At 44.9% G+C, this 15,590-nt stretch overlaps 1 protein-coding gene across 2 annotated transcripts; it reads left to right on the top strand.

The window, feature by feature from the left end:
* The first annotated feature begins 13,965 nt into the window (after positions 1-13,965).
* On the top strand, positions 13,966-15,535 carry LOC103649708 (uncharacterized). 2 transcript variants are annotated; one of them, NM_001350871.1, is made up of 3 exons: positions 14,251-14,659; positions 14,759-14,893; positions 15,018-15,424. In NM_001350871.1, exons 1-3 carry the CDS (start codon positions 14,309-14,311, stop codon positions 15,171-15,173), a joined length of 642 nt encoding a protein of 213 aa, NP_001337800.1. In that variant the 5' UTR covers positions 14,251-14,308; the 3' UTR covers positions 15,174-15,424. The 2 variants fall into 2 exon arrangements, with proteins under 2 accessions (XP_020405689.1, NP_001337800.1); XM_020550100.3 differs by having other exon boundaries at positions 13,966-14,893; positions 15,018-15,535.
* The last annotated feature ends 55 nt before the right edge of the window (positions 15,536-15,590 follow it).

The following is a 15,590-nucleotide window of genomic DNA, read 5'->3' as shown; positions in this document are numbered from 1 at the left end:
TGGTAGCAAATGCTTCATTCTTATTAAAAGAGGTAGAAAATCTAAATTTGCTCCTAAAACTGTAGAAGGCTTTTTACTTGGTTATGACTCAAACACAAGGGCATATAGGGTCTTTAACAAGTCCACTGGACTAGTTGAAGTCTCTTGTGACGTTGTGTTTGATGAAACTAACGGCTCTCAAGTAGAGCAAGTTGATCTTGATGAGATAGGTGAAGAACAGGCTCCATGCATCGCGCTAAGGAACATGTCCATCGGGGATGTGTGTCCTAAGGAATCCGAAGAGCCTCCAAGTACACAAGATCAACCATCCTCCTCAATGCAAGCATCTCCACCGACTCAAAATGAGGATGAAGCTCAAGTTGATGAAGTAGTAGATCAAGCAAATGAGCCACCTCAAGATGATGGCAGTGATCAAGGGGGAGATGCAAATGAGGAAGACAAGGAGGAAGAAGAGCAAAGGCCGCCACACCCAAGAGTCCACCAAGCAATCCAACGAGATCACCCCGTCGACACCATCCTCGGCGACATTCATAAGGGGGTAACTACTCGATCTCGGGTTGCTCATTTTTGTGAACATTACTCTTTTGTTTCCTCTATTGAGCCACACAGGGTAGAGGAAGCTCTCCAAGATTCGGATTGGGTGGTGGCGATGCAAGAGGAGCTCAACAATTTCACGAGGAATGAGGTCTGGCATTTAGTTCCACGTCCTAACCAAAATGTTGTAGGAACCAAATGGGTCTTCCGCAACAAGCAAGATGAGCATGGTGTGGTGACAAGGAACAAAGCTCGACTCGTAGCCAAAGGGTATTCACAAGTCGAAGGTTTGGATTTCGGTGAAACCTATGCACCCGTAGCTAGGCTTGAGTCAATTCGCATATTATTGGCCTATGCTACTTACCATGGCTTTAAGCTCTATCAAATGGACGTGAAAAGTGCCTTCCTCAATGGACCGATCAAGGAAGAGGTCTATGTTGAGCAACCTCCCGGCTTTGAAGACAGTGAGTATCCTAATCATGTCTATAGGCTCTCTAAGGCGCTTTATGGGCTCAAGCAAGCCCCAAGAGCATGGTATGAATGCCTAAGAGATTTCCTTATTGCTAATGGCTTCAAAGTTGGCAAGGCCGATCCTACACTCTTTACTAAAACTCTTGAGAATGACTTGTTTGTATGCCAAATTTATGTTGATGATATTATATTTGGGTCTACTAACGAGTCTACATGTGAAGAGTTTAGTAGGATCATGACACAGAAATTCGAGATGTCGATGATGGGGGAGTTGAAGTATTTTCTAGGATTCCAAGTCAAGCAACTCCAAGAGGGCACCTTCATTTGCCAAACGAAGTACACTCAAGACATTCTAACCAAGTTTGGGATGAAGGATGCCAAACCCATCAAGACACCCATGGGAACTAATGGGCATCTCGACCTCGACACGGGAGGTAAGTCCGTGGATCAAAAGGTATACCGGTCGATGATTGGTTCATTGCTTTATTTATGTGCATCTCGACCGGACATTATGCTTTCCGTTTGCATGTGTGCAAGATTCCAATCCGACCCTAAGGAATCCCACCTTACGGCCGTAAAACGAATTTTGAGATATTTGGCTTATACACCTAAGTTTGGGCTTTGGTACCCTCGGGGATCCACATTTGATTTGATTGGTTATTCGGATGCCGATTGGGCGGGGTGCAAAATTAATAGGAAGAGCACATCAGGGACTTGCCAGTTCTTGGGAAGATCCTTGGTGTCTTGGGCTTCAAAGAAGCAAAATTCGGTCGCTCTTTCCACCGCCGAAGCCGAGTACATTGCCGCAGGACATTGTTGCGCGCAATTGCTTTGGATGAGGCAAACCCTGCGGGACTACGGTTACAAATTAACCAAAGTCCCTTTGCTATGTGATAATGAGAGTGCAATTAAAATGGCCGACAATCCCGTCGAGCATAGCCGCACTAAGCACATAGCCATTCGGTATCATTTTCTTAGGGATCACCAACAAAAGGGGGATATCGAGATTTCTTACATTAATACTAAAGATCAATTAGCCGACATCTTTACCAAGCCACTTGATGAACAATCTTTTACCAGACTTAGGCATGAGCTCAATATTCTTGATTCTAGAAATTTCTTTTGCTAGCTTGCACACATAGCTCATTTAAATACCTTTGATCATATCTCTTTTATATGCTATGACTAATGTGTTTTCAAGTCTATTTCAAACCAAGTCATAGGTATATTGAAAGGGAATTGGAGTCTTCGGCGAAGGCAAAGGCTTCCACTCCGTAACTCATGCTTCGCCATCACTCCGAGCAACTCTCTATTCCTAGGGGAGAAATGAGCATCAAAGAAAAGGACTTCATCCTTGGGGGAGAGAGTAAAAGCTCAAAAGCAAAAGGACCGGACTTCATCTTTGGTATAATCTTAACTCGTTACTTATGACCAAAGGGGAAGAAATTACTTCGAGGGCTCTAATGATTCCGTTTTTGGCGATTCATGCCAAAAAGGGAGAGAAATGAGCCCAAAGCAAAAGGACCGCACCACCACCAATTTCAAAAACTTAGTGCTTTCCAAAAGTATTTATCAATGGGTATCCTATTGTGTTCAAAAGGGGGAGAAAGTAGTATTTCAAAAATGGTATATCAAAACCCTCTTGAACACTAAGAGGTGGATCTCTTTTAGGGGGAGTTTTGTTTAGTCAAAGGAAAAGCATTTGAAATAGGGGGAGACAATTTCAAATCTTGAAAATGCTTTGCAAACTCTTATTCATGTACCTTTGACTATTTGCAAAAGATCTTTGAAATGGATTTACAAAAAGAATTTGCAAAAACAAAACATGTGGTGCAAACGTGGTCCAAAATGTTATATAAGAAAGAAACATTCCTTGCATATCTTGTAAGTAGTTATATTGGCTCAATTCCAAGTAACCTTTGCACTTACATTATGTAAACTAGTTCAATTATGCACTTCTATATTTGCTTTGGTTTGTGTTGGCATCAATCACCAAAAAGGGGGAGATTGAAAGGGAATTAGGCTTACACCTAGTTCCTAAATAATTTTGGTGGTTGAATTGCCCAACACAAATATTGGACTGACTAGTTTGCTCTAGTGTATAAGTTATACAGGTGCAAAAGGTTCACATCTAGCCAATAAAAAGACCAAGTGTTGGATTCAACAAAGGAGCAATAAGGCAACCGAGGGCACCTCTGGCTGGAGGCACCGGACTGTCCGGTGTGCACCGGACAGTGTCCGGTGCGCCCGTAGACTTCGTTTTCTACCCTTCGCCAGAGGACTTCGACTTCAACCCTTCGCCCTCGGGAATTCGCGGAGGCCGGCGCGCTATAATTCACCGGACTGTCCGGTGTGCACCGGACATGTCCGGTGCGCCAACGAACCGCGGCCTCCGGAACTCGTCATCCTCGGGTTTTCACGACAGCCGCTCCGCTATAATTCACCGGACTGTCCGGTGTGCACCGGACTGTCCGGTGTGCCAGCGGAGCAACGGCTCTCTGCGGCGCCAACGGCTCCCTGCGCAGCATTAAATGCGCGCGCAGCACGCGCAGACGTCAGGGCTGCCCATACCGGTGTGCACCGGACACCTCAGCGGGCCCACAAGTCAGAAGCTCCAACGGCTAGAATCCAACGGCAGTGATGACGTGGCAGGGGCACCGGACTGTCCGGTGTGCACCGGACTGTCCGGTGCGCCATCGAGCAGACGCCTCCAGCCAACGGTCAAGTTTGGTGGTTGGGGCTATAAATACCCCAACCACCCCACCATTCATTGCATCCAAGTTTTCCACTTCTCAACCACTTACAAGAGCTAGGCATTCAATTCTAGACACATTCAAAGAGATCAAATCCTCTCCAATTCCACACAAAACCCTAGTGACTAGAGAGAGTGATTTGCCGTGTTCATTTGAGCTCTTGCGCTTGGATTGCTTCTTTTCTTTCTCACTTGTTCTTGTGATCAAAACTCCATTGTAATCAAGGCAAGAGGCACCAATTGTGTGGTGGCCCTTGCGGGGAAGTTTTGTTCCCGGCTTTGATTAGAGAAGAGAAGCTCACTCGGTCCGAGGGACCGTTTGAGAGAGGGAAGGGTTGAAAGAGACCCGGCCTTTGTGGCCTCCTCAACGGGGAGTAGGTTTGCAAGAACCGAACCTCGGTAAAACAAATCTCCGTGTCTCTCTTGCTTATTCGCTTGGGATTTGTTTTGCGCCCTCTCTCTCGGACTCATTTATATTTCTAACGCTAACCCGGCTTGTAGTTGTGTTTATATTTGTAAATTTCAGTTTCGCCCTATTCACCCCCCCTCTAGGCGACTATCATATATATCATGATAAGAGACAAACTAGAGATGCTTATAGGAGTTATAATGCATATGATGATTTTAACTCTCGTGCCATGTTTGCTTCTAGTTCTTCCTTTATGCATTGTAGAAATATGTCTAGGAAAAATGCTATGCCTAGAAAGAATATTATTCATGCTCCTAGGAAAGTAGTGAATGAACCTTCTACAATTTATTGTGCTTTAAATGCTTCCTTTGCTATTTGTAGAAAGGATAAGAAAATTGTTGCTAGGAAGTTAGGGGCAAAATGCAAGGGAGACAAAACTTGCATTTGGGTCCCTAAAGATATTTGCACTAACCTTGTAGGACCCAACATGAGTTGGGTACCTAAGTCCCAAGCCTAAATTTGCCTTGCAGGTTTATGCATCCGGGGGTTCAAGCTGGATTATCGACAGCGGATGCACAAACCATATGACGGGGGAGAAGAAGATGTTCACCTCCTACGTCAAGAATAAGGATTCCCAAGATTCAATTGTATTTGATGATGGGAATCAAGGCAAGGTAAAAGGGTTAGGTAAAATTGCAATTTCTAATGAGCACTCTATCTCTAATGTGTTTTTAGTAGAGTCTCTTGGATATAATTTGCTATCTGTTAGTCAATTATGCAACATGGGGTATAACTGTCTATTTACAAATGTAGATGTGTCTGTCTTTAGAAGAAGTGATGGTTCACTAGCTTTTAAAGGTGTATTAGACGACAAACTTTATTTAGTTGATTTTGCAAAAGAAGAAGCCGGTCTAGATGCATGCTTAATAGCTAAGACTAGCATGGGCTGGCTGTGGCATCGCCGCTTAGCACATGTGGGAATGAAGAACCTTCACAAGCTTCTAAAGGGAGAACACGTGATAGGTTTGACTAACGTGCAATTCGAAAAAGATAGACCTTGTGCAGCTTGTCAAGCAGGTAAACAAGTGGGAGGAGCGCATCACAGCAAGAATGTGATGACCACTTCAAGACCTCTGGAGCTGCTGCATATGGACCTCTTCGGACCCGTCGCCTATCTGAGCATAGGAGGGAGTAAGTATGGTCTAGTTATTGTTGATGACTTTTCCCGCTTCACTTGGGTGTTCTTTTTGCAGGATAAGTCTGAAACCCAAGGGACCCTCAAGCGCTTCCTTAGGAGAGCTCAAAACGAGTTTGAGCTCAAGGTAAAGAAGATAAGGAGCGACAACGGGTCCGAGTTCAAGAACCTTCAAGTGGAGGAGTTCCTTGAAGAGGAAGGGATCAAGCACGAGTTCTCCGCTCCCTACACACCACAGCAAAATGGTGTGGTAGAGAGGAAGAACAGGACGCTCATCGATATGGCAAGGACGATGCTAGGAGAGTTCAAGACCCCCGAGTGCTTTTGGACGGAAGCCGTGAACACGGCTTGCCACGCCATCAACAGGGTCTACCTTCATCGCCTCCTCAAGAAGACGTCGTATGAGCTACTAACCGGTAACAAACCCAATGTATCTTACTTTCGTGTATTTGGGAGCAAGTGCTACATTCTAGTGAAGAAGGGTAGAAATTCTAAGTTTGCTCCCAAAGCAGTAGAAGGGTTTTTATTAGGTTATGACTCAAATACAAAGGCGTATAGAGTCTTCAACAAATCATCGGGTTTGGTTGAAGTCTCTAGCGACGTTGTATTTGATGAGACTAATGGCTCTCCAAGAGAGCAAGCTGTTGATTGTGATGATGTAGATGAAGAAGATGTTCCAACGGCCGCTATGCGCACCATGGCGATTGGTGATGTGCGACCACAGGAACACTTGGAGCAAGATCAACCTTCTTCCTCAACAACTGTGCATCCCCCAACTCAAGACGATGAACAGGTTCATCAACAGGAGGCGCGTGATCAAGGGGAGCACAAGATGATCATGTGATGGAGGAAGAAGCGCAACCGGCACCTCCAACCCAAGTTCGAGCGATGATTCAAAGGGATCATCCCGTCGACCAAATTCTGGGTGACATTAGCAAGGGAGTAACTACTCGGTCTCGATTAGTTAATTTTTGTGAGCATTACTCTTTTGTCTCTTCTATTGAGCCTTTCAGGGTAGAGGAGGCCTTGCTAGATCCGGACTGGGTGTTGGCCATGCAGGAAGAGCTCAACAACTTCAAGAGGAATGAAGTTTGGACACTGGTGCCTCGTCCGAAGCAAAATGTTGTGGGAACCAAGTGGGTGTTCCGCAACAAACAGGACGAGCACGGGGTGGTGACGAGAAACAAGGCTCGACTTGTGGCAAAAGGTTATGCCCAAGTCGCAGGTTTGGACTTTGAGGAGACTTTTGCTCCTGTGGCTAGACTAGAGTCCATTCGTATCCTGCTAGCATATGCCGCTCACCATTCTTTCAGGTTGTACCAAATGGATGTGAAGAGCGCTTTCCTCAACGGGCCAATAAAGGAGGAGGTGTACGTGGAGCAACCCCCTGGCTTCGAGGATGAACGGTACCCCGACCACGTGTGTAAGCTCTCTAAGGCGCTCTATGGACTTAAGCAAGCCCCAAGAGCATGGTATGAATGCCTTAGAGATTTCTTAATTGCTAATGCTTTCAAGGTTGGAAAAGCCGATCCAACTCTTTTCACTAAGACATGTAATGGTGATTTGTTTGTGTGCCAAATTTATGTCGATGACATAATATTTGGTTCTACTAATAAAAAGTCTTGTGAAGAGTTTAGCAGGGTGATGACGCAGAAAGGGCGAGTTGAACTACTTCCTTGGGTTCCAAGTGAAGCAACTCAAGGACGACACCTTCATCTCTCAAACGAAGTACACGCAAGATCTGCTGAAGCGGTTTGGGATGAAGGACGCCAAGCCCGCAAAGACTCCGATGGGAACCGACGGACACACCGACCTCAACAAAGGAGGTAAGTCCGTTGATCAAAAAGCATACCGGTCAATGATAGGGTCATTACTTTACTTATGTGCTAGTAGACCGGATATTATGCTTAGCGTATGCATGTGTGCTAGATTTCAATCCGATCCTAAGGAGTGCCACTTGATGGCAGTGAAGCGAATCCTTAGATATTTAGTTGCTACGCCTTGCTTCGGGCTCTGGTATCCGAAGGGGTCTACCTTTGACTTGATTGGATATTCAGACTCCGACTATGCTGGATGTAAGGTCGATAGGAAGAGTACATCGGGGACGTGCCAATTCTTAGGAAGGTCCCTGGTGTCATGGAACTCTAAGAAACAAACCTCCGTTGCCCTATCCACCGCTGAGGCCGAGTATGTTGCCGCAGGACAGTGTTGCGCGCAACTACTTTGGATGAGGCAAACCCTCAGGGACTTTGGCTACAGTCTGAGCAAAGTCCCACTCTTATGTGATAATGAGAGTGCTATCCGCATGGCGGAAAATCCTGTTGAGCACAGCCGCACAAAGCACATAGACATCCAGCATCACTTTCTAAGAGACCACCAGCAAAAGGGAGATATCGAAGTGTTTCATGTTAGCACCGAGAACCAGCTAGCCGATATCTTTACCAAGCCTCTAGATGAGAAGACCTTTTGCAGGCTGCGTAGTGAGCTAAATGTCTTAGATTCGCGGAACTTGGATTGAATTGTAGCATACATGCGTTTATGCTTTTGATCATGTTCATTCTGCATTTTGTTGCTTATTGTGGTGCTCAAGTTGTACAAACACTCCCTGGACCTCACAAGTCCGTTGCAAAGTGATGCACATATTTAGGGGGAGATGTGTTACAACTTGACCTGTAATATCCCAAAAAAATGTTGACCAAAAGTTAATCTCTGGTGCGTGGATGAGGTAAAGGGTTGTGGGCCATTGGATGCAAAGATAGAAGTCATCTGAGGCGTCGTTTCTTTCTCCCACAAAAACCCTAGGTGGTCACCCCTTTTTTTTTCCCTTCACCCCCCTCTTGGCCGCCACCCCCTTTTCTCCCCCTTGGCTGGACGCCCCCTCCCCCTATGGCAGCCATCATCCATTGCTTCCTCCCCCAAGATCTTCCCCTACGCAGCAAGGATCGAGAAAAGGAGGGGCACGTTGAATTGAAGAGGAAGAGAGGATCAAGGAGATGTTCTTCCCCATCTCTTCTTGAAGATTTCTTGGGGAAACCCTAGGTATGGATGAGATCCTTGTTCCTCCCTGTAATTATAGGCTTTTGGAGGTTGTGGATCATGGGAATTGAAGTATTAGAGGTTGGATTTGATGTGGGGTTAGGTTTTGATCCCGAATTTAGTTTTCTACAGAATGGCAGATTCGACAGTTTCTGTTCATGCCAGTTTTCCGTGGTCTTAGTGGCCTCAAAAAAATGAAAAGTCTATGTATGAGTCGTAGATGATTTGTAGATCTTTCCGTGGCCGCGAAGAACACCTCAATCGGACATCCGACCAGAAAGTTATTGCAGTTTTACTATAGCAGTTTTTCAGTCTCATAATTCTGTGCAGAATCTGTTCTCTTAAGATTTAGGAAATTTTATCAACAGAATTAAACTGTGGGTTGGTAAAAGAAGTTGTAGATAATTTCATAAGCTTTCCAGATTGTTAAAGTGTGCATTCATATGATTTGTGAAACTCCAGTTATGTTTGTTTTACTGTGGCTGTTCCTGTTTACCTGACAAAAATGAGTGGGTCTGTTCACTGGTGGGTTTCATCTAGTAAATGGCCGAATTGGCTCTTCCAACTATGGAGACTTTTGTAGAGGGATAAAAGTTCTTACTTCCAGCAGAATTTCATAATTTTTGGTTCAGTAGTTTGGGATATATCGAATTTTAAAGTTAACTATACTGCTGTCTAAAACAGATTCAGTCAGTTATCTTGTCAGATGTTTTAGAACTTGTAGATGGCAGAATTTAATTATCTATTGAATACTGAAGTTGTAGAGTATTTTGTGTAGATACTCCTAGAGTATTTGCTTGATATCACCGCTGTTTTAATTTTAAAGATACAAAATTAACAAACAGCGTTGTTGCTGTATGGCATGTGGTTCAGGGTGGGAGTCTTTCCACTGGGTCTTGGTTTCAAGTGTAGGAGTGTTTTGTTGATTGATGGCAAATGTTTGTGAAATATTTGTACTAAGTTTTATGCCCACTAGCAGGTGGCTACACTCCAGATCATGTCTAGTACAGACAAGTGAATGTAGCGGTGGTTGCTTCCGTTCTGACCTGTTATTTCTATTGCCTACACTCTAATATTCAGAAGTATCAGATTCTTTCATAATTGGACTCTATGGTGATGCTTTACTTGCTTGCATTATACTAATGCTCAATCATATATTGATGATGATTATGATTTGAGTATGACTCACGAGATTAATTCACATATCTGAAGGTAAATGAAGTATTATTTGAGGTTGGTATTGTATCTGAAGGTAAATGAAGTATTATTTGAGGTTTGTGTTGTATCTGAAGGAAGTGAAGTTTATTGATAAATGTAGCATGCCATATACATTGCATGACTCATTTGCATATGAAGTTTTGTCGTGACCTATGGTCCGACCGTACCGGTACAACTTAGCATCGTACGTTGCCCGAGAAGGGGTACGATGCGGCTTCATACCCTTAGAGGTATGAAGGCAGAGGACATATGCATTGCACTCATATGCATTCATTGAAGTGATATTTGCAGATGATGTGGTTTTATACCCCCAGAGGTATGAAGATAGAGTACCTACACATTGCATTCCTATGCATACATTGAAGTGATATTTGCAGGTATTGTTGACGCAGGGAAGTGTTATAGAACCTATTGTGGTTGTTCGAGGAAATGAGATGGTATTGGTTATAGTGGGACTACTGAGTTCTATATCTACAAGTATTTCTGATTTTTTTATTGTGACTCTTTTAAAATGTTGATGAATTCAATTTGTGGTTTAAATATCTCGTCAGAACAATTAGCTTGCTGAGATGTTTCATCTCACTCTTGCATTACTCAATGCAGGTGCTTGTTGCTCATCAAGGGGAGTGGGAAGTAGCAGCACATCCACCTTCACTCTCATAATAATGCTGCCCAGACACAGCCATGATTTAATTAGAAACTTCTTGTCAAAGGATGTTTGTTTTTAACTAGTCGTGCGCACTGATTAATTCAGTTCATTGTTGTTATGGTTGTCTTCCCATTGCTAGCAGATTATTAATGTATTATATGTTTTCTTATCATGATATCTATTTATACTTTGTTGCTTCCCCCGTTTATGCAATTTTCAAAGGAGATGCTGTCGAAATTTTATATATGAATGTTAGATGTGTAGTTTAGTAGCATCCTGGGGTGTTTGTGGACCCCGGGGTGTTACATGACCCTTTGAGACTAACTATATGCTTGAGTTTGCTTGATTTAGTCTTGAAGGAGAATTGAAAGGCAAAAGGTGGACTTGGACCATGAAAGACTTCCACTGCACTCCGATGAGAGGGTAACTTATTCCAAGTTCATCTCATGAACTCTTATTGCCATTTGCTCTTAAGTGAAGATTTTGGTGAGGCAATGGGGTTAGAAGGCCAAGATTGATCCCGTTTTGGTGCTTGATGCCAAAGGGGGAGAAAATAAAGGCCAAAGCAATAAATGGATCAGCTACCACTTGAGAAATTTTTAGAATAGAGCTTTTGGTTTGTTCAAAACTCTTGTATTGTCTCTTCTGTCAAATGTTGGCTTCTTGTGGGGAGAAGTGTTGATTATGGGAAATAGGGGGAGTTTTTGAAATCTTTGATCAATCTCTTTTGGAATGACTCTCTTTGTGCTTCAACATGTGTGTTTGACTTAGAGATAGAGATTTAGGCTTGGTTTGCAAAAACAAACCAAGTGGTGGCAAAGGATGATCCATATATGCCAAAATTGAATAAAACTCGAATTTATTTCATTTGAAGTGATTTTGCACTTGCTCTAGTTGTTTTATGTTGTGTTGGCATAAATCACCAAAAAGGGGGAGATTGAAAGGGAAATGTGCCTTTGGGCCATTTCTAAGTATTTTGGTGATTGAGTGCAAACACAAGTGCTTAAATGTGAACCTATGCCCATGGATGAACAAAGTGCAAATCACAAGTAAAGGTATGTTTCTAAGCCTTAGTACATTGGTTTTGTGTACTAATATACTTGTCTAAGTGTTAGAAACAGAAAGAAGAAGAAAAGAGGTGAAAAGGACTTGGCTGTGTACAGCCAAGACTCAGTTCGGTCTGGGGCACCGGACTGTCCGGTGGTGCACCGGACAGTGTCCGGTGCGCCAGGCTGCCTCGGGCGAAGAGGCCGCTCTCGGGAAATTGCCGACGGCGTACGGCTATAATTCACCGGACTGTCTGGTGTGCACCGGACTGTCCGGTGAGCCAACGGTCGGCCGAGCCAACGGTCGGCCGCGCGATCTGCGCGAGACACGTGGTCGAGCCAACGGTCGGGAGAGGGCACCGGACTGTCCGGTGTGCACCGGACATGTCCGGTGCGCCAGATCTGCAACGGTTGGCAACGGTCGACTGGGCTGTTTAAGGAAAGAAATCGGGCACCGGACAGTGTCCGGTGTGCACCGGACTGTCCGGTGCGCCCGACGACAGAAGGCAAGGATGGCCTTCCAGATTTGTTCTCAACGGCTCCTAGCTGCCTTGGGGCTATAAAAGGGACCCCTAGGCACATGGAGGAGGAGACCAAGCATTCCTTGAGCACTCTTGATCACTCACACATCAATCTTGCGCACTTGTTCGACATTCTAGTGATTTGAGCTCCGTTCTAGTGTGCTAGTCTCTTGAGCTTAAGTCTGGGTCTTGTGTGTGCGTACTCGCTGTGATCTTTGTGTCGTGTGTGAGTTGCTAATCCCTCCCTTGCTCCGTGATTCTCTGTGAACATCTTTTGTAAGGGCGAGAGGCTCCAAGCTGTGGAGATTCCTCGCAAACGGGATTGAGAAAAGAAAAGCAAGAACACCGTGGTATTCAAGTTGATCATTGGATCACTTGAGAGGAGTTGAGTGCAACTCTCGTCCGTTGGGACGCCACAACGTGGAGTAGGCAAGTTTTGTACTTGGCCGAACCACGGGATAACCACCGTGTCATCTCTGTGATTGAACTCTTGTGGTTATTGTGTTTTGACTCCTCTCTAGCCACTTGGCATTAACTGTGCTAACGCTTAATCAAAGTTTTGTGGCTATAAGTTTAAGTTTTACAGGATCACCTATTCACCCCCCCTCTAGGTGCTCTCAAAACTCAAGATCATCATGACGAACATGAGTCCTTGCATTTTCCTGCTAAATCCATATAGTTCTATGTGCTTCTGATCTAGGCCAACTTGCTTTGATAGCTGATAGAACTTTGGCAATAAGAAATGATCGCATAGTGTTTCTGTCAACATTGATGCACTTAGTCATTAGTGTTCCTCTGTCCCTATTACGGCTTCTCCTTTGTGCTGGTTCCTAATGGCATGAAACAAATAATCAATTAGTTAAAGTTAATAACAATGAAGTTAACATCAGAATGTGTTGTGATACCTTTCTAACAAAAGGCCATATGCCTATTTTTCCATTAAAGATTAGGTTACCTTCATCATCCTTTTTTGGTTTGCCAACTGCTCCCAAGAACATCAATTTATCTATTGAATTTTTGTTTTGAACTGTCCTATATGGGTCCTCCTCTTCTGGTAGCAGGTAAAAGTTCCTTGTCTTTTTTGTTGCATTGAACCACTTCTCATCGATATGGATAACATTATCCATTTCAATGAATTTGGGATTGTTTGGCAAAGTACTTTGGTCTAGCATCGAAAGGCACCATCTTAGCCTCTCTTTTTTGTTTTCCTCCTTCAAACAAGGTTCCAATGAGTTTGGGTGCCTTCTTAAAAGGCCATTTTGAATTGCCTATGTAACCAACTTTTGCTTACACTAAGTTCACGTGCTAGTTTTCGTATAGTACTCCTCTTATGAAAGGGGATTGCATCAATTGTTGATAGATCAACTGACTTTTTTTTGTTGCCACAACGCTTTGGTTTCCTTGATGAAACATCAACTGGCTCACCACGCTGACAACATCCCTTTGCTCTATTCAAATTACGTTGGACTGCACGATGGCTAACATAGAACTGGTTTGCAACTATCATTGTGTTGTTCTTTCTTTGTTTTCCATTATTACTCCTCGCCAGCAGTGCTTCATATACTTGTTTCCTTTGTGTATGTGACAGATCTAGTCCACCGGGCTGAATTTCATGCTCTTCTTCATTGTCTTCTGAATTCGACAACACATCTTGATCGAACACAGTGTCAAAATCGGCATAAACCCCATAATCATTAAGGTAGTCCTCCAAAACATTAAGTTCATTATCTACATTTGCCAAATCAGTTACACAAATTAGTTTTGTGCAAATCATGTTGAAAAAACTTGTGAATGTTTACCTAGATGCAGGTTCTCTTGTTGTTCATCCATTTGGATATTTAGATCAAAAGAATGGAGTATTTGATGTGGAGGAACAAAAGGAAAGACTCCACCAACCTCAGGTACATCATCTTCATTTCCATCCAATGGCAGCTGATTAAGATCGATCGACATATGTGATGTTTGCGTTTTGTGTTTAATAGGCTGGTGAGTGCTTTAAATGCTCGAGGTAGAGTGTGTTTTATAGGCGTGAGAAAGGAGCAGTGGCAGAACAACGGCAGACGAACGTCAATTTTAAATATTGAATGTTTTTCGTTTTTTTAATGTGTTTGGCGCGTGTGCCTGTGTACACATTTCTACTTTTGGCGCCAGATGGATAATAAATTAATAAATGCTGAGATGACTAGCTACATCATCCGTATGTGACACAAGAATATTTACATTTAATAGAGGGTATTCTTGTAATCTCTCATATTACTACTCTAACGCCTTGCGATGCTAAAACGACTTGGCTCATGGGACGGACGGAGGGAGTAGTGGTTTAGAACAAACAGGCCCTAGATGGTCCACGATCTAAACGTGATTTTTTTTCTTCTAAAAACAACGCTAAAAAAATCCGGCCCACTTTACCGTTGCGGCGGACAAGCAGAGTCGCGGCGGCCGAACCGCCACCTCCCTTTGCGCCTCACTCATCAGTCATGGCGTCGCTGCCGCCTGGACCTCCGGCGTGGTCGGTGACCCTGAGCCTAAGGCACCGTGGCGGGCTGGAGATCCGTGCCGCCGCGGAGAACTTGCTCCCAGGGTGGGGCCGCGGCGGGGAGCGCATGTCCCTCCTGCTCCGCCTCCGCCGCTGCCTCCTCCTCTCCGTCACATCCAATTGCGGCGGTCGTCCCGCGGCGACCACACAGCCCGGGCCGCCGCCGCGCGGCAGCAGGGTCGTCCGCTTCCTGCGGAGCAGGTGGGCGCGGCTGCCGCGGGCCACCTCCATTTGGAGGCGCAAGAAACAGCCCCCGGCGCGCGCCGCCGTGCCGCCGGACTGCCGGGACCAGGTGACCCGATCCCACATGTTATTTAAACACTCGCTTCATCGGTGTATCCAGTTCCTGACTGGTTTCAGACTTTCTGGCTTCTTGCCTGCCTGCCTGCAGCGGAGTCGAACGCTGGCGCGGCCTGTCTTCTGGGCAACGGCATCGACGCCAGCGGCGACGACGCGGTTCGTCGTCGTCGTCGTCGTCGCCGCCCTTGCCGTGACCGTGTCTATCGTCACGGCGTTCCGCATCACGGTAAGCCAAGCCACCACCTCCACTCCTCCAGTTTCAGCATCTTGGATTCGTCAGTTCGAGCATGGAAGAGCTCTGAATCTGGACTCGGGGTGCGCTGTGTGCATCGGTTGCTTCTTGCTTGCAGGGCGGCATCAGCAACCGGAGAGGAGGCTGCGACAGCAAACCGATTGCGCGATGGGCCAGGTTGTTGGAGTTGCTGGAGCATCCCCCTCTCAACTGCAACTACAGGTGTCTCCTTGGTGCGCCAAAGCGAGGGCTGGAGTGGATCTTCAGCAAGTAGATGTTCTGTCAGATGAAAGCCACCTGCGTTGCGTAGGAGCTAGGAAAGGTTCGATCTGACTGCTGATAGTATCCTAGGTTAATTTAGAGTTTGTGTTATACATGACGACTGGGATCGATATCTGCATGAGCATGGCAGGCATTCAAGGAGCAAGTTCGTCACAGCCACTTCAGTTTGATCTGGTTCTGTGTGCATTTGCAATAGCAATTCAGTGGTTGTCAACACGGTTATGTATTTATATAAGATGAATTGGTCTTCAACATTTCTTTTCTTTTTTAAAAAAGGGTTGCCATAGCAGGGATCTGGCATTGTGAGAGTTGCAATTTCAGAGTATAAAAGGCCCAGTGAATCTAATTGCTATATTTATGTAACTTTTTGACGAACTTAAAACTTGCAATATTCAGAAGTCTAATAGTT

This window comes from Zea mays, chromosome 3, assembly GCF_902167145.1.
Source record: "Zea mays cultivar B73 chromosome 3, Zm-B73-REFERENCE-NAM-5.0, whole genome shotgun sequence".
Lineage (NCBI taxonomy): Eukaryota > Viridiplantae > Streptophyta > Magnoliopsida > Poales > Poaceae > Zea > Zea mays.
This window is presented reverse-complemented; position numbering and strand designations above follow the sequence as displayed.